We start from the raw sequence: 22,477 nt of genomic DNA, 5'->3' as shown, positions 1-22,477 counted from the left end.
CATACTTCTTGCTTTCGAGGATAATTTTTGTATATAAGGATCCCAGATTTTTAAAAATAATCGTGTTCTTTTAGGATCTGTGATGTATTTCAGAAATAGAAACACTGAGTAGAACACTTTTGTTACAACATAAATTTGTTTTTTCTTGAGATAGCTAAAGAAATATTTGAAACAAATCTCGCTAGACTGAGGTCTCCAATTGGAAAATCTGGACCCCCAGGCCGCCTATCCTTGCCCTAATCCCGCCCTAGTCTGCTCTCGTCGGGCAAGGAGGAAATCGGTGCATACGAGGATGACGCGTGATTTGACAAAGTGCCGGGTTTTGCAAAGCCGTCCAGACCCCCCAGGCATGTCCTCAAAAGGAGGCCATATCCGGGGGGGAAATCCGGACGTCTGATAACCCTAGGTCTAACTGCTCCATACAAGTTGTATGTAGCATTATTTGACACCAAAACAAAACATAGGGCTCCTTTTATCAAGCCGCGCTAGCGGGGTTGACGCACGCGACTTTTCATCACGCGTTAACCCCCGTGCTGGCCTAAAAACTACCGCCTGCTCAAGAGGAGGCGGTAGCGGCTAGCGGTATTACGCGCGTTAAACCGTCAATGCACCTTTGTAAAAGGAGCCCATAGACCAATGGAAATCACTAATTCAAAAAAAAAAAAAAAAAAGTACGACACTGTTGCTTGCTAACATGGTTTCTCCTCAGAACTTTACACTAACAGTTTTAATTGATACAGTCTGAACATGATTAGGTGACATGCATCGTTTTAAAATTATGCACAGTACACTTCTCCCTCTGTATTCGCGGGGGTTAGGGGCAGAGCTGGGCTGCGAATATTAAAAAAACGCGAATAATATTCGGGCCAGTTCTGTCCCTAACCCCCGCTTCCCCCGGCTATTTTAAGCTCTGAAATCCCCCCCCCCCCTTAAGCCTTACCTGGTGGTCTAGCGGGTTTTCGGGGCAGGAGCAATCTTCCTACGCTCCTGCCCTGTGCAGATCGCTCACAAGAAATGGCTGCCTTGAGCTCCCATAGACTCTCGAGCCATTTCCTGTGAGCGATCTGCACGGGGCAGGAACGTGGGAAGATCGCTCCTGCCCCGAAAACCCGCTAGACCACCAGGGAAGGCTTAAGGGGGGGGCTTACAGGGCTTAAAATAGCCTGAAAAAAGATAAAGTATTTTTAGGTGTAAAACCGCGAATAAGCGAATCCGTAGATACGGAATTGGCGAATAGGAGGGGGAAGTGTAGTTTTCTTTCAATGATCTAACCTTTAAAAGTAATTTTGAGAGAACACCATACAGCTAGGGGTTTCACTGGAGGTTACCAATTTGATTTCAATCATTAATATTCAATTAACAGAAATAAAGAGCAGATAACCGCCACTAGGCCAATCCAGTCAGCCCATCTCCCTGTGCCTGTCAGTTTCCCTTTTGCACTCTGATTTTAATTACCAGCAACAAATTCAGTTCCTGCCAGCTCAGCTGTTGCAAGGAAATCATCAAGGGAACTCTGCTCCGTCACTGACTGGAGGTTCAGCCGATCCCAGTTATAGCCATCATTTAATTCACTCGTATGCAGCTGCAAAAAGAAATCAAAAGTACTTCACTGCAAACCTCCGTTCATAAAACTAAATTCAATAAAGAGACTCTGGCTTCGAGATGGCCGCCCTGCCCTCTAGTGGCGGTCTTGCAGTGCTAGCACTAGTACCAGGGCTGCTATTAGAGGTTGTGGTGGGCGTTTTGAGGTCACGGTCATGATTGGCAGGAGTAAAAGGACATAGCTCCTACTGTACAGACCCACTACACCACCAGGTATATTTCAGAGGCCTGGGGATGGGGGGAATCAGATGGGTGGGAAGATCAGAATGAGAGGAAGGGCAGAAAGATCCCTTTAGACCACACTTGGCGTTGGAAGTTGTTTGGGCATTGGCTGACATTTAGTACCAGTGCCAAGATAGCTAACATGACAGCTTTTCCTGCAAATTGGACTCAAGCACTTGGATACTGCCAGTATCCAGCTAAGTTCCATCTCTGCTCAGACTCTGCCCTTCTGGGATTTAGGATAGCTGGTTATGTGCCACTGAATATCAGTAAGTAGCTGTGAAGAGGCCGATTTAACTGGATGACACCCTCTCCCATCCAGTTAAATTGCTTTGAATAACTTATGATCAACTGGTCAATTGAACATCTAGCTTGGAAAAATAAATCCTTTAACAATATAAGAATAGACTTTCTAGGTCAAACCAATGGTCCATCAAGCCCAGTAGCCTGTTCTCACAGTGGTCAATCCAGGTCACTAGTACCTGGCCAAAACCCAAAAAGTAGCAACATTCCATTATCTCAGAGTAAACAAGATTCCAGAACCGCAAAGAGTAGCAACATTCCATGCAAAATCCCCAAAAAGTAGCAACATTCCATGCAGAATCTCAAGGAATAGCAAGATTCCGGAACCCCAAAGAGTAGCAACATTCCAAGCAGAATCTCAAGATTCCAGAACCCCAAAGAGTAGCAACATTCCAAGCAGAATCTCAAGATTCCAGAACCCCAAAGAGTAGCAACATTCCATGCAGAATCCCTAAAGAGTAGCAACAATCAAAGCAGAATCTCAAGGAATAGCAAGATTCCGGAACCCCAAAGAGTGCAACATTCCAAGCAGAATCCCTAAAGAGTAGCAAGATTCCGTAACCCCAAAGAATAGTAACATTCCATGCGGAATCTCAAGGAATAGCAAGATTCCGGAACCCCAAAGAGTAGCAACATTCCATGCGGAATCCCCAGAATAACAAGATTCCGGAACCCCAAAGAGTAGCAACATTCCATGCAGAATCTCAAGGAATAGCAAGATTCCAGAACCCCAAAGAGTGCAACATTCCAAGCAGAATCCCTAAAGAGTAGCAAGATTCCGTAACCCCAAAGAATAGCAGCATTCCATGCGGAATCTCAAGGAATAGCAAGATTCCAGAACCCCAAAGAGTAGCAACATTCCATGCGGAATCCCCAGAATAACAAGATTCCAGAACCCCAAGGAGTAGCAACATTCCATGCAGAATCTCAAGGAATAGCAAGATTCCGTAACCCCAAAGAGTAGCAACATTCCATGCGGAATCCCCAGAATAACAAGATTCCGGAACCCCAAAGAGTAGCAACATTCCATGCAGAATCTCAAGGAATAGCAAGATTCCAGAACCCCAAAGAGTGCAACATTCCAAGCAGAATCCCTAAAGAGTAGCAAGATTCCGTAACCCCAAAGAATAGCAGCATTCCATGCGGAATCTCAAGGAATAGCAAGATTCCGGAACCCCAAAGAGTAGCAACATTCCATGCGGAATCCCCAGAATAACAAGATTCCAGAACCCTAAGGAGTAGCAACATTCCATGCAGAATCTCAAGGAATAGCAAGATTCCAGAACCCCAAAGAGTGCAACATTCCAAGCAGAATCCCTAAAGAGTAGCAAGATTCCGTAACCCCAAAGAATAGCAGCATTCCATGCGGAATCTCAAGGAATAGCAAGATTCCGGAACCCCAAAGAGTAGCAACATTCCATGCGGAATCCCCAGAATAACAAGATTCCAGAACCCTAAGGAGTAGCAACATTCCATGCAGAATCTCAAGGAATAGCAAGATTCCGGAACCCCAAAGAATAGCAACATTCCATGCGGAATCTCAAGGAATAGCAAGATTCCGTAACCCCTAAGAATAGCAACATTCCATGCGGAATCCCCAGAATAACAAGATTCCGGAACCCCAAAGAGTAGCAACATTCCAAGTAGAATCTCAAGGAGTAGCAAGATTCCGGAACCCCAAAGAGTGCAACATTCCAAGCAGAATCCCTAAAGAGTAGCAAGATTCTGTAACCCCAAAGAATAGCAACATTCCATGTGGAATCTCAAGGAATAGCAAGATTCCGGAACCCCAAAGAATAGCAACATTCCATGCGGAATCCCCAGAATAACAAGATTCCGGAACCCCAAAGAGTAGCAACATTCCAAGTAGAATCTCAAGGAGTAGCAAGATTCCGTAACCCCTAAGAATAGCAACATTCCATGCGGAATCCCCAGAATAACAAGATTCCGGAACCCCAAAGAGTAGCAACATTCCAAGTAGAATCTCAAGGAGTAGCAAGATTCCGGAACCCCAAAGAGTGCAACATTCCAAGCAGAATCCCCAAAGAGTAGCAAGATTCCGGAACCCCAAAGAGTGCAACATTCCATGCTTCCCCCATGCGACTTTTGCACATGAAAGCGTCCCAAAAGCAGGTCTCCGATAGCTACAAGGTCTGAACGCAGCAGCCCGACAGGCTCTCAGAGACCAGTGAGGAGCAAAGCCCGAGCGGGACCTCACCCAGCTGCCCGTCTTGCCGAGACTCCGGTTGGCCACGTTCCTCTCTTTGATCAGCGCTCTGCCCAAGCCGCTCGTCGCCTTCTTCTTCCCCATCGCGGTGCGACAGAGACAGAGGAGGACCGGAAGGAGCCCGGACCAGACCAACTCGGCGCGCCGTTCCCTCCCCGCTGGGGTTAATGGTAGCGTCCACAGTTTTCCGGTGGAACCTGAGAGCCCGCCCCAAGGGTTCCGGTGTCTCTCTGTCAAGGTACCGGAAGTACATAAGAGCTGACGGACTGGGACAAACGGAAGGTCCGTCGATCCCAGATTTTAGGAATAAGCAGCATTTCCCAAGAATGGCTTATGAACTTCTCTTTTGGGACATTGGCCAAACCTTTTTTAAACCCCGCTAAGCTAACTCGTTTCACCATATTTTCCCTGCAATTCCAGAGTTTAATTACACATTTAGTAAAGAAATAGATTTGAGTGTGTATATTTATTGTTCGACCCTGGAAATGGCCAGTTCTTGGCTTTGTGAGCTGCCTAGATCTGGTTTGATAAGGGCACACTCCAAATGCAGAATGCAATGTAAAATTGGCATTTAATGAAAGCCCAGATTGTTTAAGTGGATAAATCACTTTGCTCTCCTACCCCCATGAGAGGTGAGTAGTAGCACTCACTTTCTGCAGTTCCTCAGAAGTCCTGGGTACCAGAAGCATTTTCAGAAACTCAGCTGTTACCCAGTAGCATAATGAGGGTAGGTGGTGCCCCTCCCCCACCCTCCTTCTCGACCCTCCCATGCTGTGCACGTGCCCCCCTCCCCGTACCTTTTTAATTTTCCAGGTGAGAGCAACAGCACAAACTTGCTGCCCATGTCGTGTCAGCTATCCCTCTGACATCACTTCTTAGGCACAAGGCCTGGAAGTGTCATCAGAGAGAGACGACGCCAACATGGCCAGCAAGTTTGTAATTCCTTTAGATTCTGCCTGGAATGTTGCTACTCTGGGGATTCCACATGGAATGTTTGTAATGCTGCTCCCACAAGGGAAGGTGTGCACAAGCACAGCGGGGGGCGGGGGGGGGGGGGCGGAGAGGCGTATGGATGCCTCCCCCCCCTTACTATACCAGCGTTGTCACCCATATGTACACCAGTAGCCAAATGCATGTTTACACTTGCCATTCAGCCATAAGACAAGAGAGAAATTCTCTAGGCCATATTGATCAAATCATCACTATCTTATGGGAGCTCAGTTCAGCATGCATCTCCTGCTGCCAACACTGCCCTAGGACTTAACAGGCAGCTTGGCACCTACTCAACCTTATGCCACTTTAAATGCATTTCAGCTTAACCATAAACCAAAGTAACCTCTCTTCATTCTGCTTCTGTATATCTGCCAAACAGCTGTCAAGCCTATCTCTAATAAGGCTCACCTATTCTCCTACCAGGGAAATCCTTGCGATGAACTTCCCCAAAACAATGGCTTTCATTCTTTATGTTATTACTATACTGATCATTATTTCATTTTATCCACAGCGCTGTGCACTCAAGCAAGAAAGGATATATAGAAGAGAGATTGGCAAGAGTTTCTTTCAATATCAAGAATTTCAGCAAGTTCAATTATATTGGAATTAACTTCTTCCCTATTTCTTTAACCCTTCCAAAATCTGGTGTTACATAAAATACTGCATCTGAAGAATGAGTGCACTGATAAAATAGCATGATTTAAACTCCAAGAGAATGCAAAACAATTGCAATATTGTACTGCTCTTCTGTGTGCTTTGTATCATCACTGGAATGCCCAGTCCTCTTTATTCTGTGAACCACCTAGAACTTTTTTGGGGTTGGCAGTATCGAAAAATAAAGTTGTTATTATTATTATATTTACATATGGATATTAGAAACATGACAGCAGATAAAGGCCAAATGGCCCATCCAATCTGCTCATCCACAGCATCCACTATCTCCTCCTCTCCCTAAGACAGAGTTGTCAAAGTCCCTCCTCGAGGGCTGCAATCCAGTCGGGTTTTCAGGATTTCCCCAATGAATATGCATGAGATCTATTTGCATGCACTGCTTTCATTGTATGCTAATAGCTCTCATGCATACTTTGACACCCCTGCCCTAAGAGATCCCACATGCTTTCTTGAATTCAGACACCGTCTTTGGGCTTCTTTTACTAAGCTGCACAAGTGGTTTCATTGCCGCATGCGCTAGACGCTAATGCCAGCATTGAGCTGGCATTAGTTCATGGGGTTAGCGCATGTGGCAATGCAGCGCGTGCTAGAAACACTAGCGCATCTTAATAAAAGGAGCTTTTTGTCTCCACCACCTCTACCGGGAGACTATTCTATGCATTTACTACCCTTTCTGTAAAAAAGCATTTCCTTAGATTACTCCTGAGCCTATCACCTCTTAACGTCATCCTATGCCCTCTCATTCCAGAGCTTCCTTTCAAATGAGACTCAACTCATGCACATTTACATATTTTAATTTATAACATTTTATTGAAGGAATCAAATATATATACAATATTATGATACAAAGAGATATTCATTACAATTAAATTCATAATAAAATATTTGTATACATATTTTATCATTCCTCGAAAATATATTTCTATATACCTATCTCCCCTCTCCCGCCTTTCCTCCAAAGTATCTTTAAATCTGTCCCCATTCGCCTAATGACGAACACCACACACCATTTTAGTAGCCTTCCTCTGTACTGACTCCATCCTTTTTATATCTTTTTGAAAGTGGGGTCTCCAGAACTGAACAGAATATTCTAAATGCGGTCTCACCAGAGTCTTATACAGGGGCATCAATACTTCCTTTTTCCTATTGGCCATATCTCTTCCTATGCACCCTAGAATCCTTCTAGCTTTTGCCGTGACCTTTTCAACCTGTTTGGCCACCTTAAGGTCATCACATACTATCAAACCCAAGTCCCATCAGTGGTGTGGGTAGGAAGGGTGGAGGGGCAGACCACCCTGGGTGCCATCTTGGTGGGGGTGTCGGCACCTCTCCTCTTCTTGGCTATTCCTCCACAATTACACCCAAGGTCAGAGGTGGCTAACGTATCCCAAGGAGGCTGGCGTGAGAAGCTGCTCCTTTAACTCAGTGGTAGCCAGAATCCCTCCTCCACCATATTTTCTTAGCAGGACCAAATGTCATTTGACTGTGGTTTTGAGCTGAAGCACTAAATTCTTGGGGGGTCGATATTCAGACAGCAGCATCTAGGATTTTGCTGACCGCTACTGGTTTTATACCCAGGCCACTGTCCAGAACTGATTTATGTTCTGTCCCAGCATCGGTTCGATTGTTTTTTTTAATCCAGCCTCATTATATTCTGATTTCATGTTCTTAACTTTGGGGAAATTCTACAATACGAGACTAATGCTTTTAATATATTTATACAGTTTTTACATTCTGAAACCCTTTCATTAGAAATTTTGCTGTTTAGTTTTGACTCCCTCTTGTAGTCCTCAAACAGTGAATCGAATTTGCTTTACTCGGGGGGGTAATTTAAAGCCCCCCCTTTTTTTTTTTTTTACACAAAACCACAAAAGCGGTTTTTAGCGCAGGTCGGTGCGCTGAATGCTCTGTACTGCTCCCGATGCTCAGAGTTCCTATGAGCATCGGAAACAGCGCAGAACATTCAGCGCGCTGGCCTGCGCTAAAAACTGCTTTTGCGGTTTTGTAAAATGGGAGTTATTTATTTATCTTTCTACAATGTTCTCCCAGGGGAGCTCAGAACAGTTTACATGAATTTATTCAGGTACTCAAGCATTTTTCTCTGTCTGTCCCTGTGAGCTCATTATCTAATGTACCTGGGGCAATTGGGGGGATTAAGTGACTTGCCCATAGTCACAAGAAGTGTGGGTTTGAACCCACAACCCCAGGGTGCTGAGGCTGTAGCTTTCACCACTGTGCCACACTCACCATTGTCAACCCAAATCAATGCATAGTATTTTGTGCATTGTCATTTTTTCTATGTTCCAACTTAGACTAATGATTTTGTGGATTTTTCTGATGATATAATTAGTCTCTGCACTTGTGAGTGTAATTCCATGTTCAACAGGCAGATGGCATCAAATCACCAACAAAGTAAAGGGTAAGAGACTTGCTGTACTGTTTATTTGTGTGGTTTACTCAATCAAAGCGGTTTACATGAGGCACTGAATTGTTAATTGACTTGCCCACTAGGAGCTACAGTGGGAATTGAACTCACAACCTAAGGATACTGAGGCATCTGCTCTAACCACTAGGCCACTCCTTCAGTCCTTTACTTGAGCACTGTAAAGGCAATAAACAGAAAGGTACATTAAATAGATTGTGAGCCCACCGGGAGATAGGGAAAATGCTTGAGTACCTGATTGTAAACCATATAGACAACCTTGATAGGCGGTCTATAAATACCTAGAATCCTCTATAATAAAACCCTAACAGCCAGAAAGTGGAGTGGCCTAGTGGTTAGAGCAGCTGTCTCAGCACCCTGAGGTTGCGAGTTCCATTCCCACTGCAGCTCCTTGTGACTCTGGGCAAGTCACTTAACACTGCATTGCTCCATGTACAAAATAAGTACCTGAGCATTTTTTTGCAAGTGGCATACGTAGAAGTCATTAACATAGAATAGAGCATGACATGGGGAAAAAATCTGTCCCCGTCACTGCACCGTCCCCTTCACTGCCCCATCACCGCCATTCCCTTCACCGCCCCGTCACCGCCATCCCATTCACCGCCCCGTCACCGTCCCCGCAGCATCCATACAAGCCTCAGTACTGCAATATTTAGCTTATTCCTTCCTTATAAATCAAAGTTCTGGCTGCTGAACTGGAGAAAGAGATGTTTAGCTACTTTATCCTAAAGCAAAAAAAGAAAAATAAATTAAATCTAATTTTTTTTTTTAACCTTTGTTGTCTGGTTTCTGCTTTCCTCATCTTCTCATTCAGTTCCTTCCATCCACTGTCTTTCTCTCTGTGCCTTCCATTTGCTCTGTTACTGTGCCTCTCCCTTCACCCCCCCCCCCAATTGGTCTGGCACTCATCTTCTTCACTCCGCTCCCCCATAGTCTGGCATCTGTCTTCTTCCCTTCTACCGTCTTCTCCCCTTCTACCATCTTCTCCCCACTCTCTATTCTCCATCCTCTTGAGTGTCTTCTCCCCACTCTCTCTTCCCCATTTCCCTTCAGCGTCTTTTTCCTACTCTCTCTTCCCCATTTCCCAGCATCTTCTCCCCACTCTCTCTTCCCCATTTCCCTTCAGCGTCTTCTCCCTACTCTCTCTTCCCCATTTCCCTTCAGCGTCTTCTCCCCATTCTCTCTTCCCCATTTCCCAGCGTCTTCTACCTACTCTCTCTTCCCCATTTCCCAGCGTCTTCTCCCCACTGTCTCTTCCCCATTTCCCAGCATCTTCTCCTCTTTCTTCCCCAGTTCCCTTCAGGCTGCTTCACCGTCTTCTCCTCTCCATCCCCCCAACCCCAGCACCCTTCACGCGGTCCAGCAGCTCCCACCCATCGGCCAGCCGTGCATCTCCCTCCCTCTCTTCGTGGCAAAACAGGCTATTTCCTGGAAACAGGAAGTTGCATCAGAGGAGACTTTTCCAGCAGGCAACGTGACGCAACTTCAAGGCTTCGGCTGTAATACAGCGCATAGCCTTATAGAAATTGCCAGTTTCACCACAAGAGAAGGTAAGGGAAAGGGAGGGAGATGCACGGCTGGCCGGAAGGAGGGAGCTGCTGGACTGCAAAGGGTGCTAGGGGTGGGGATGGAGAGGAGAAGGTACAGTTTCAGCACAAGAGATGGGAAAGGGAGGGAGGGATGGAGATGCATGGCCTGCGGGAGAGAGGGGGCTGCCACACCACACGCTTGTTCATCGTGCGTGCTCACCATTCACCGATCCACGGGACGGTGAATGGCCTTGTCTTCGATCTCGCAGTGATCTTTTTTATTGGTCCTTTGCTATATGATCTTATGCCCACATTTTATAAATCTCCTGCACACTTCTTTTCACCGGGGTGGGAGGGGGATGGGAGGGTTGAGACTTATTAGGTATCATAGACTATGTAAATTTTTTAGTATCGTTATGAGACAATGTAAAGTCTTGTATACAATTGTATAACTTAGATTGTTTTTAGTTCAATCTTTTTATTGAATTTTAATTTATAACATTTTATTGAAGGAATCAAATAAATATATAATAATAAGATACAAAGAGATATTCATTACAATTAAATTCACAATAATATTTCCATACATATTTTTATCATTCCTCCAAAATATATTTTTATATACCTAATCCATTCTTTTCTATACCCCCCTTGATCCCTTCCCTTCCCCCCTTCATTCTTTTTATTTCATTTATAATATTTTTAAAGAATTACCTTAGATTATTTTTAATTGCATTATTTTTCAAAAATAAATAAATAAAAAAAAAAAAGAGATAAAGTGGTTTCAGGTGTTTCTGTGGCCAATGCACTGACATAATTTGGTTGTTTTTTTTATAAATCTTTATTGATTTTCAAACTTTGACAGCGCAATAAAATTAATTGAACATAAACACTGCATAAAACGCACTATTAAATACACAATTAATACATAAAACAATCATTTCCCCCTCCCAATTATTAATACAAGAAGACGTACTATGTTATTACAATATTAATAATTACATTACATTAGTGATTTCTATTCCGCCATTACCTTGCGGTTCAAGGCGGATTACATCAAAACTAAAACAAGAATTACATTTCAACTTTGAAATAATAGATTAAACGATGAGATAAAATTTTAAGGGAGAATTATGGGTTTTAGATAATGTTTGGTAACTAGAAAAAGTAGAGAGTACTAAAGGTTTATAGAGTGTTGGAAGTTGGGTTAGGTTTAACGTGTTTTTTGAAGAGTATGGTTTTAATTCTTTATTCATTTTTGCATATTACAACAAGTGTATTAGATAAAATCATATGAACTTATAAATACACACTTGAATAACTCTCATATTACACATTAAATATAGCATTTCATTACATATTTATATTCTATAATATCTTGAATATTATATAATACACCTAATATCTAAACAATTATTATTAAATAGAAGCCCTCCCATCCCCATCCCCTCCCGTAACAGAATTTCATACATATATAGTGAGACTATTGATATATTCATATGCATTATGAGATAAATAAAAATAATACCCACCCTTTTCCCTTCTATCAAATATCTTACTTTGGGAAAATGTTATCATTCATTACAAAAGTCTAGAGTATGGTTTTAATTTCTTTCTTGCAGGTTTTGTAATCTGTGGATGAAGATAACAGAGTGGGGAGTTGTTTGTCCAACTTAGCTGCTTTGGAGGCTATTAGGTTGTCATAAAGTTTTTTTCGTTTGACATTTTTGGATGGGTTCTGTGTCTGATTGAGGAGGAATTCCAGACTATTACATTCCCCTCCCGATGTGTAAAAAGAGAGATACATGACAATTCTATGCAGTCAGTGGGCTCCACACCCTTTGAAAAGCACTACTCAACCCTAAACATCCCGCATTCATTCTCTCCTGCAGCATGCTGCAAGCTGGTCCCGTCTGCCCTCCAGCCACGCCTCCCCCCGCCCGGGAGGAGTCGGTGGTTCCTTCCAGCCTATATGTAGCGCCGCGTCGGCGCCTCGCGAAGACACAGCGAGCAGCTCGCGGCCCGTGGCGCGTGCGATGAGCCGGAGGGCGCGCGGGTCGCGATGCTGCCCTGGAAGAAGGACAAGCTGGAGCTGATCGCGGGGGAGGAGCAGCTGCAGCGCGCGGCGGCGGCCAAGCGCAAGGGCTACGCGCTGAGCCTCAGCTACCCGGCGCTCAGCTCGCTAGCGCGCGCCTGCCCCGAGGGCGCCCTCAGCCGCGTGGGCAGCATGTTCCGCTCGCGCCGCAAGAAGGTCCGCATCACGGGCGAGGACCCCACCTACACGGTGCTGTACCTGGGCAACGCCACCACCCTGCAGTCGCGCGGCGAGGGCTGCACCGAGGCGGCGGTGGGCAAGATCTGGGCCAAGAGCGAGCTGGGCAAGCAGGGCACCAAGATGCGGCTGACGGTGGGGCCGCAGGGCATCCGCATGGCGCACGCGGGCGAGGAGCGCGCGCCCCGGCCCGGCCACCTCTACCTGCTGCACCGCGTCACCTACTGCGGGGCGGACGCGCGCCTGCCGCGCGTCTTCGCCTGGGTCTACCGGCACGAGCTGCGCCACAAGGCCGTCATGCTGCGCTGCCACGCCGTGCTCGCGTCCAAGCCCGAGAAGGCGCGCGCCATGGCGCTGCTGCTCTACCAGACGTCGGCCGCCGCCCTGGCCGACTTCAAGCGCCTGAAGCGGCGCGACGACGCGCGCCACCAGCAGCCCGCGCTCGGCGCGCCGCTCGCGCCCCTGCGCAAGCTGCTGCTGCTGCAGGGCTGCTACAAGCCGCCGGCCGAGCGCGGCCGCAGCGCGCCCAAGTTGGGCGCCATCAGCGAGGACGCGCTGGGCGAGGAGGAGGAGGAGCGCAGGGAGCTGGAGCGGCTCGTCGGAGACCTGGGCGAGCTGAGCCTGGGCGAGAGCACGGGCAGCGAGTCGTCCCTGGAGGAGACGGGCTGATCCGGGGGAAGCGCCGGATCGGGACTTGTTTACACTTCCTTGGGGAAGGACATTTGGGACTTTCGGACATGTCAATGGTATCTTTGCTGTGCAAAAGAAGAAGTGTTACATGTGATTTTTATTAAACCATTGGAAAATAAAAGCATAATTTAACAGAGTTTTTTTTTCCTATTTTTGAAAAGCAATGCCTCAAAAGGATCAGAAAGTACAACTTAAGATTTATTCCCTCCCTTTGACAAAATGATAGAACGCAGGACCAGCATCACTTACCAACCTGACCCTATTAATAACAACAAGATTAAAAGAAGGTACAAATTGATTGAACTTAAAAGAGGTGAAAGAAAGTGGTTAATAGGTCAAGAGAACCGTTATTGAGGAGACAGATGTAAGGGTCAGCTGTCTAGATACTTCAGGAACAGGTGTGTTTTTAGGCGCTTCCTGAATTCCGCATAAGTAGCGGGCGAAAACAATTGTTCTAGATCTTTACCCCATAATGCTGTCTGATGTGAGAGAAGGTGTTGATGGTGTTTTTTCAGTTTACATCCTCAAACAGGGGGGGAGGAGGGGAAACGAAGGTCGAATGTGAGCTTCTCTTGCAGCAAAGCATTCGGTTACCAACTGGCAAAAGCAATTGAACTCTTCCCACTGGAATTTGCACAGCCACAGCATAAACAGTTTTGCCAAAATCTAAAAACAGGGCTTTTTAAGAAATCCCTACCAGGGGTCCAAAGAGACTCGGACTAATAATACAAGTCAACCGAAACAAAAACGATATTAATGGTCAGCTGCTATTTAATTGATAACTTTTATGTAGCATGTATAATTCGTTGCAACATGTTAACTCTACACAGAATCCCTGTAGCAATGTGCTGCTTGTAACCGGGCTAGAACTGGTAATTAATGAGGATTCTGTGGGATATAAAATTGCAGATGACAGCATCAATAATGGCCTCCATTTTAAAGGGAATCGATGCTGCCAAAGAAGTCTTTTTTTGTTGTTGTTTCTTTGAAATAAGAATCTTTTTTCTTTTTTTTTATAACATTTTATTGAAGGAATCAAATAAATATACAATAATATGATATAAAGAAATATTCATTACAATTAAATTCATAATAAAACATTTTTCATTTGCATAAACATTTTATCATTCCTCCAACATATATTTTAATATATCTAAACTATTAAGAATTGAAGCTGCAGAAAGTCAGAGCCTTCCAGTATTAATGTTAATCTGTTAAATGAACTAGTAAAGGTCATTAGAGTTAAAGTTTTGGTAAAACTGTTGCACTTTTATCATAACTGGTAAAATGTACAGACTGTTCTAGTCCTAACACAAGACACTGTGAAAACAGTTTGGCAAAAGCAAAGGGGTTGGAGTTGGGGGTGGAAGGAGTTAAACAAGTTACTCGAAGAAAACAGTGCAGTTACCAGAAAAAAAAAAAGCAACCTTTTTTCAATATGTAAATTTTTGCTACAACAAACAGCTGTCCAGGCTAACCAAAAGCAGCGCTGTGTTCTTTTTTTGGCAGAATTCATAACGCAGCCCGTGACATTTTATAAAGGGTCTCGAACAAACTTGTTTGCTAACAAAGAGGATCAGAAATATTTACAAGACGCTCTCTAAATAACACAGTATGTCATTAAATAACAGCCTCAAAAGTCTTCGTGAGGCATTAAAGCCATTAGTTGTTCGGTCCATTAGAGCATATTTTGATGTTTCATCATTTAGAATTCTGGGACAATCCCTTATACTGAGTCAACTTGATTACTGTAACATCGCCTATTTGGAAGCTAATTTTGGGATTGAAAAAGTTCGGTCATGTAACACCTTCCTACCGACTTCTGCACTGGCTGCCGATGGAGGCACGTGTGAAGTTTTAAGTTTGGATGTTTTTGCTTTAAGGTATATTCGGTTTAGCCCCTAAATACAGTGGTGCCTCGCATAACGAACGCCGCGCACAACGAACTTCATGTCTTGCTTCCTACAACGAACTTCGTTTCACACAACGAAGTCGCCCGAGCTGCATCCTTCCGCGCAGGCACTGCGCTTAACTGCCCTCTCTCCGCCTGGCTCCCTGTGCAGTGGCGGACCGTCGGCTCGCAGGGGCCCGGCGCTTACTGCTGATGCGTTGGGGGGGGCGGAGCTACTCTCGCCGCTTCCCCGATGCTAGAAAAAAAAAAATGAACAGTTAAGTCCCAGTTTTTGCCGCTGAGACTCTGCCCTCTCTAAAATTAGACTCTACTTAGTCTGTCTTTAAATTTAAAAACAATTATGTTTTTAGATGTATCTAAATAAAAATAATAACAAAAAATTTATCTTTTTTTATGTCATCTTAGCATATTTTATGCTACAGAACGAATTATTTTTTTTAACATGTATTGTTATGGGAAAACGCGTTTCACATAACGAACTTTTCGCATAACAAACTTGCTCCTGGAACCAATTAAGTTCGTTGTGTGAGGCACCACTGTATATAACTGACCTTTTCTCTTTCTCAACCAACAAGACATAAGAGAAGCTCACATCTGAATTTTGTTTCCCCACCGGTTAGAGGATGTAAATTTAAAAGATATCATCAACATCTTTTCTCACATCAGGCAGCATTATGGGGTAAACTGTTGTTATTATTATTATTATATGGACAAACCACAACACCCATGGTGCAATGCGTCTTGTAAAAATTTCTAATCCTTTATGTGTTTTATAAAGGATGCTGTGGTATGTAACTGCTTTTTAGCAGCTCGTCTGCTTGCTTGGTTTTTTTTTTTTTAAATACAGTAAAATGTTTTGACATTGTTTCAGACCATCGATTGAACCATATCCAGGTCATTCTCTTCTTGGCTGGAACTTTTCAGCACCCCTTCTAGTGTTAAGAGTTTCAGTCTCTGGTAACCAGAGCTGAGATTGTGATGTCACAATGCCTCATTCCACCAATAAGAGCCAACCTCATCAGTGATGTCACAATGTCTTGATTGTCCTTTACTTGGCTCACTTTTATTGCATACGAGGGGGGTGCTGTAATGTTCTCAGCCCGACCAACCAACTTCCTATATTCTGAGCTTTCTTTTGCCTCTGTAGTTGAAATGATTGTTATCTTATTTCTTTATGTGTCAATTTGCAGAAACAAAATTCTATGTTTTGACATTGTTTCAGACCATTGATTGAACCATATCCAGGTCATTCTCTTCTTGGTTGGAACTTTTTCAGCACCCCTCTAGTGTGAAGAGCTGAGATTGTGATGTCATAATGCCTCATTCCACCAGTAAGAGCCAACCTCATCAGTGATGTCACAATGGCTTGATTCCTATACTTAGCTCATGTTTATTACATACGAGGGGGTGCTGAAAAGTTCTCAGCCCAACCAACCAGCTTCCTAAATTCTGAGCATTATTTTGCCATTGTAGCTGAAAAGAGGGTTATCTTATTTCATTAAGTGCCAATTTGAAAAAACAAAATTCTCTCTTTTAAAAAAATATTGTTTCAGCTGATTGAACCTTATCCACGTGATTCTCTTCTTGGTTGGGCTCAGAACTTTTTAGCACCCCCCTGGTAGTGTTAAGAGTTTCAGTCTCTGGTAACCAGAGCTGAGATTGTGATGTCACAATGCCTCATTCCACCAATAAGAGCTAACCTTAACAGTGATGTCACAATAGCTTGATTGTCCTATACTTGGCTCACTTTATATTACATATAAGGGGGTGCTGTAAAGTTCTCAGCCCAACCAACCAGCTTCCTAAATTCTGAGAATTCTTTTGCCACTGTAGCTGACAAGAATGTAAGCTTATTTTGCCAAGTGCCAATTTTCAGAAACAAAATTCTATATTTTTAGCATTGTTTCAGATCATTGATTGAACCATATCCACGTCATTCTCTTCTTGGTTGGGCTGAGATCTTTTCAGCACCCCCTTGTACTCTGTAGTCATCCCTCAACTTCACACATAGTCCTAGGCACAAATTTTCAGGCACTTTTCTGTACCATTGCGATAGTCTTCTTATGGATAAGTCAAGAATGGTCTCTTCTATAGCTTTTGTCTCTGATTTAACCCCTTTTCCCCTCCCAATATTGTAGAGATTCATTGCTCCACTGCGTGACCCATTTGGGAATCCAATGATGTTAGGGACATTTTCTTTTGACTTTTCATTTAAATAAGAAGACTTTTAAAATTAAAATAGAAGAACAATTAAGATATATAACCAACATCAATAGAAACTATGATATTTTTTGAAGCAAATTATTATTTTTTTTAAATCACTACTTCCTAAGGCCTCACCCTACAGTCTCCTAATTTTAAGGCTTGGTCTTGTCACAGGCCCAGGGACCACCAATGCCTCCTAACATCAGGGTCTGATAATGACAAAGAATATGCCTTCTAATCTTTGAGGACCACAAACAGCTCTGGTTTTCAGACTTTCTTTCATCCACATGCTTGATAGATTTGTATGGATACCCTCTGGGCTGTATGTAGACCAATCTCATCTATTTTCATTAAGGTTATCCTGAGAACATAATCTGTTTATAGCCCTTAAGGACCTATCGGTGAATGCAGCTGAGATAAGGGGATACAGTTAGGGTTTCCGACTCAGACGGATCGGGCTTTGCCCCCACATGAAGATACAGTGCAAAGGGATAGGAGGTCAATGCAATCAAAACTCCTCTTTAGGCTGGACTGTAAGATTGTAAGCCAAACGATAATGTTCGCCGAGGACAGTTTTAGTAGCGATTGTATTCATGGCACAAACTCTCCTTAGGCAAATGGTAATGATAAAGGCAAAAGAAATCACCATGAACTATTTCATGAGTTTTCTATATGTTTCACAAGGTGTAAATAACATGAACTCCGCCATAATAACTTCTGAAGACAAATGAATGCCTCTCGTTCACGTTATCCCTTTTGCTCGAAGGAATAGAAATAAAACAAAGAAAAGAATGATACCTTTTTTAAAATCATTATTAACCAATTTTACATTACACATATCAAGTATAAACTTGTACAGAAAGCAGGGTCTAAGCTTAAAAGAAAAAAAAATATTTTATAAAAAAAATAGGAACTCTATGAGTGTCAGGAGCCGCGCAGAGCATTCAACGTGGCTCGCTGCGCTAATAACCGCTATCGCGGTTTAGTAAAAAGGGGGGAGGGGAGTTAATAATGTCAAATCAGTTTGACAATAATCCTCTGAGATGTGAGGAAAGCTTTCAAAAATATGCTGTACATTTCAAAATGATTGGGGGGTGCTAAGTACAGTGCTAACACTCCTCCCTGGACCCAAGGAAGTAACTAGCCCACCCTAAGGGAATCTCAAGTCCAACTGGCTCCCATGTTTGCCCTCTTTTTTTATCTTAATAATAAAACCCTAGCCGCGCATGCGCACTCTGAACTGCGTGCTTCCATGATCTGTAGGTCTGTGGCCGCAGGAGTGTGTACGCGCACCTAACTGTGACAGTGGCCGGCAGAGAATCTGTACGTGGGACTCCCTGCTCTTCAGCTCCTCCAGGCAGTGGCAGACCAAACAGGACCCGATCGCAGAACCCAAGGTAATGTTCTGACCGAAGTTATTTTTAAGGAGAAGGCTTCCGACACAGGCAGGGATCGTGAGAAAAGCCGCTGCTGCGGCTTAGAACTTAAAAAATAACTTCGGTTAGAACTAAGGGAGTCTAGGCCCCAAGTGTAACGGTCGTCGTCTTCGCCTCTCTCCCCGGCACACCCGAACCCCCGTTCAGCCTCCCATCCGACCCTCCCTTCCCGCGGTCTGGCCGGCTCCCTTAGTCCCTTTCCAGCCCCCCTCTTCCTGTCCCGTGGTCCCGTCCTGATTCCAGCAGCCGCCGCTGCACTTTAAACACGCTGCTTCGCGGCCTACTGCCCTGATTTGCTCTGCCCACCGAGGCCTAAGAGCCAATCTCATTGGTGATGTCACAATGGCTTGGTTTCCCTATGCTTGTTCCCATTTACTAGATGCATTTGCCTCTTTGAAATGAAGTGTCAAGAAAAGTGTGGAACAACTTGTAAGTTTCATGGCTCCACATCATTCTCTTCTTGGTTGAACTGCGAAATTTTCAGCAGCCCCTCGTAGATCTCATTCTTTTTTTTTGAAATAAGCCTTCAAAATGCTAGATGTTTCAGTTTTACTAAAAAGTTACTCGAAGGGTTGCTCTCTGCTTCAAGTCATGCTAAGAAGTTTCCAAAAACTTGGTCAGGTCAATACAGGTAGTCCCTGAGTTACAACTCATAGGACGCAGTTACGGCTTCATTTGATTTCACTGAGCAGTATTTCCAGTGGCCTAGACTCCTAAACCTCTCCTGCAGCTGATTCAGGAATGACTCATGTGGAGTTGTGCCTGCTGTACCTTACAGGGACAGTTGGCCTTTTGTCAGCTGGGAGCAGAATCTTAAAATCTACAAGTTCTGAGTTACATACAAATCCGACTTAAGCACAACTTTAAAAACGTAACTCGTTCTTAATCCGGGGACTGCCTGTATAGGAATAATCAAGCCATTGTGACATCACTGATGAAGTTGGCTCTTAGGCATTGGTGGAAAGAGGCATTATGACATCACAATCTCAGCTCTGGAATGTTGTTACGATTTGGGTTTATACCAGGCACTCGTGACCTGGGTTGGCCACTTTTGGAAACAGGAGACTAGGCTTGAGGGATCTTTGGTCTGTCCCAGTTATGACAAGTACAGGCAGCCCCCGAGTTACAGACGCCCGACTTAAGAACGCAGTTGCAGCTTCATTGGATTTCACTGAGCAGTTTTCCAGTGGCCTAGACTCCTCCACTTCTCCTGTAGCCGATTCATGAATGACGCATGGCCACATTAAGAACAGCATGTGGTTGTGCGTGCTGGACCTTAGAGGGAACACCGGTTGGGTCAGTTGGCCATTTTGTGAGCTGGGAGCAAGAATCTGAAACTCTACAAGTTCTGAGTTACAAGGACAGCTTTAAAAACGTATCTTGTTCTTAACCCCGGGACTGCCTGTATAGGAATAATCAAGCCATTGTGACATCACTGATGAGGTTGGCTCTTAGGCATTGGTGGAATGTAGCATTATGACATCACAATATCAGCTCTAGAATGTTGCTACTCCTTGGGATCTTGCACTATTTCATGTGGCCTAGACTCCTCCACTTCTCCTGCAGCAGATTCAGGAATGACACATGGCCACATTAAGAACAGCGTGTGGTTGTGCGTGCTGGACCTTAGAGGGAACACCGGTTGGGTCAGTTGGCCCTTTTGTGAGCTGGGAGCAAGAATCTGAAACTCTACAAGTTCTGAGTTACAAGGACAGCTTTAAAAACGTAACTCGTTCTTAACCCCGGGGCTGCCTGTATCTGAGATGGCTTCTCAACCATCTACGTTTTCACCTTCTCTAGAACCAACAGTTTTCATTTGTAAATAATAAACATTAGATAATACCACTGTGTCTGAACCTTTGATCAGCAAAACGTATTTCAGATACTTCCTAAACAAAAAGTAAAGGTTGCGACAGGAAAATTCACTAGCTCCCATGCTTTCAAGCCCTTTTTTTTTTCTTTTTGCCTCAGAAATTCCCTGGCATACAAGCTTTTTGGATGCCTCTGTGAAAATGTTTCTTTATATAATCTAAACAAATTCAGACATCACGACGTATTCCGCTGGGATCACGCTGTCAGCTCTCCATCACTCCTAATATGTAATCTTTCTAAAACATATGGCTAGAACACTCTTAATCATCCCCTCTCTAGGAGCCCAATTTCCATCCATTACATTGAGTGCCGAAAAACAAATTCTACCTTTTCTTCTCGTAAACTCTAAAGCTCTCTGGGCCTCTCTAGTGCCAGCTCATCTACTCCAGCAAATAATTACTTTAATAACTAAAGTCAGAGCCCCTGCTTTTTACTCAAAAAGACTGTAATGGATAATGGGTTTGTTTGTTTTTTAATTTATTCAACTTTCTAGACTGTTCTCTCAGGGGAGCTCAGAACAGTTTACATGCATTTATTCAGGTACTCAAGCAGTTTTCCCTGTCTGTCTCAGTGGGTTCACAATCTATCTAATGTACCTGGGGCAATGGGGGGGGGGGATTAAGTGACTTGCCCAGGGTCACAAGGTGTCACAAACCCTCTGCAGCGGCGGGCTGTCGTGTGACAAACACAAGGATTCTGGCGTGTCCCCTCTAACCAGGGGTACCTTCAGGACTTTTCAGGTGGCTCTAGGCGACCGCCTAGGCCTATGAGAGACAAGGCAAGCAAAGAGTTTCCAAATATCACCAGTGAAACCAAGTTCTTCAAATAGGAATATGATGTTTATTCTGACCAGGTGGTCAAAAAGATGTAACATAAAATAAAGAACACTTTTGCATGTTTTCCAAAATAAAGTTAATTGCAAAAATAAAGCTTTAACAAAACAGCAACTTCCTGTAGTTGGTTATTCCTAGAATCATGTGCTCTGACTCAGGATTGCTTTACCCTGGTGTTCACTCATAATTCAAACTTTCTCTCAGTATTAATATCAGAGGCATGTAACAGCAGATTTCAGCAGCCAAATAAAGTTTGAAATAAACCTTTGCTGTAAATCCAAATTAAACCAAACTCTTTAGGCAATATAGCTACAGCACACTCTTGCAACAGTTCAGCTTTTCCCTCAGCTCCCTGGTGCAGGCAAAACACACAGCTGAGAGAGATAAGCTAATTAGCTCCTCAGGAACGGGAGCCACGGCAGGATTTTCCAAAGTTCAAAACACCAACTTAAAGGTTCTATCTTGAGCTTCTTGTTCCCAAACTTGACTCTAAACCAATTCAATAGTTTAGGATTCAGGTAAGTATTATTCTTAAACTCAAAAATACTCATAAAGTCCAAACCTATCTCACATTCTTCAGGCTTGTTTGCACAGCAGGAAAAACATAGGCAAAAGGGGAAAAAACCCACAAATTTTTCCCAGTTACTCACTCTCTTCATTCAGTGTCCATACATTCTGTCTGGCTCTCTAGCATAGGGCCAGCTACTTGTACCTCCATGCTTTCCACACGGTCTGGAATCTGGAAGTTTGAAGTGGGAAGGATTTCTTCCAAATCCTGCATGGGCCAATCTGGCACGGTTGTCTCTCCTGCTCTGCTCCACAGCTCCTCACCTGCCTTAGGCTGTGGGAGTAACTCACCCTGGTCACTCGCTCCTCCTCCTCCTGCTTGTCTCAGCCTGCTTTTAAACAGCTCAGAGCCAATCCCCTTCATGGGCTTTGGCTCTAAAGCAGCTTTTCTCTGCCTGGGTTTATCTAATGCAGCTATATTCCTTGTGGCTTCTCTAACTGCCCTAAAGCCCGGAGGCTGCTGTTGCCAGTCTGCCTGCCTCTGCTCCAGATCACTACTGCTCTGATCATAGGGGCAAGGGAGGTCAGCCTCAAGTTGAGCGCCAGAATCAATTTGATCAGCTCTTCTGCACCCGATCCTATTAGGGACCGAACTAGTGCTGGTGCTGGGTTTGTCACAAAGGAGCAATGTGGGTTTGGACCCACAACCTCAGGGTGCTGAGGCTGTAGCTTTAACCATTACACCACTCTAGAAATCAA

The 22,477-nt window shown here is 44.1% G+C and overlaps 2 protein-coding genes across 2 annotated transcripts in view; one reads left to right on the top strand and one right to left on the bottom strand.

The window, feature by feature from the left end:
• Window positions 1-4,542, bottom strand: part of LSG1 (large 60S subunit nuclear export GTPase 1) — a 30,749-nt gene extending 26,207 nt beyond the window's left edge. The window contains exons 1-2 of the mRNA XM_033959385.1: window positions 4,346-4,542; window positions 1,456-1,582 (exon numbers count right to left, since the gene is read on the bottom strand). Coding sequence (XP_033815276.1) covers window positions 1,456-1,582; window positions 4,346-4,438 — 220 coding nt within the window. The 5' untranslated portion in view covers window positions 4,439-4,542. The remainder of the gene's footprint in view (window positions 1-1,455; window positions 1,583-4,345) is intronic.
• Window positions 4,543-11,966: 7,424 nt separating this feature from the next.
• Window positions 11,967-13,089, top strand: FAM43A (family with sequence similarity 43 member A). The gene has a single exon (XM_033957657.1). The coding sequence runs from the start codon at window positions 12,054-12,056 to the stop codon at window positions 12,930-12,932; it is 879 nt and encodes a 292-aa protein (XP_033813548.1). The 5' UTR covers window positions 11,967-12,053; the 3' UTR covers window positions 12,933-13,089.
• Window positions 13,090-22,477: the final 9,388 nt, after the last annotated feature.

This window comes from Geotrypetes seraphini, chromosome 9, assembly GCF_902459505.1.
Source record: "Geotrypetes seraphini chromosome 9, aGeoSer1.1, whole genome shotgun sequence".
NCBI lineage: Eukaryota > Metazoa > Chordata > Amphibia > Gymnophiona > Dermophiidae > Geotrypetes > Geotrypetes seraphini.
The sequence above is the reverse complement of the archived record's forward strand: the minus strand, read 5'-3'. Positions and strand labels throughout refer to the sequence as shown.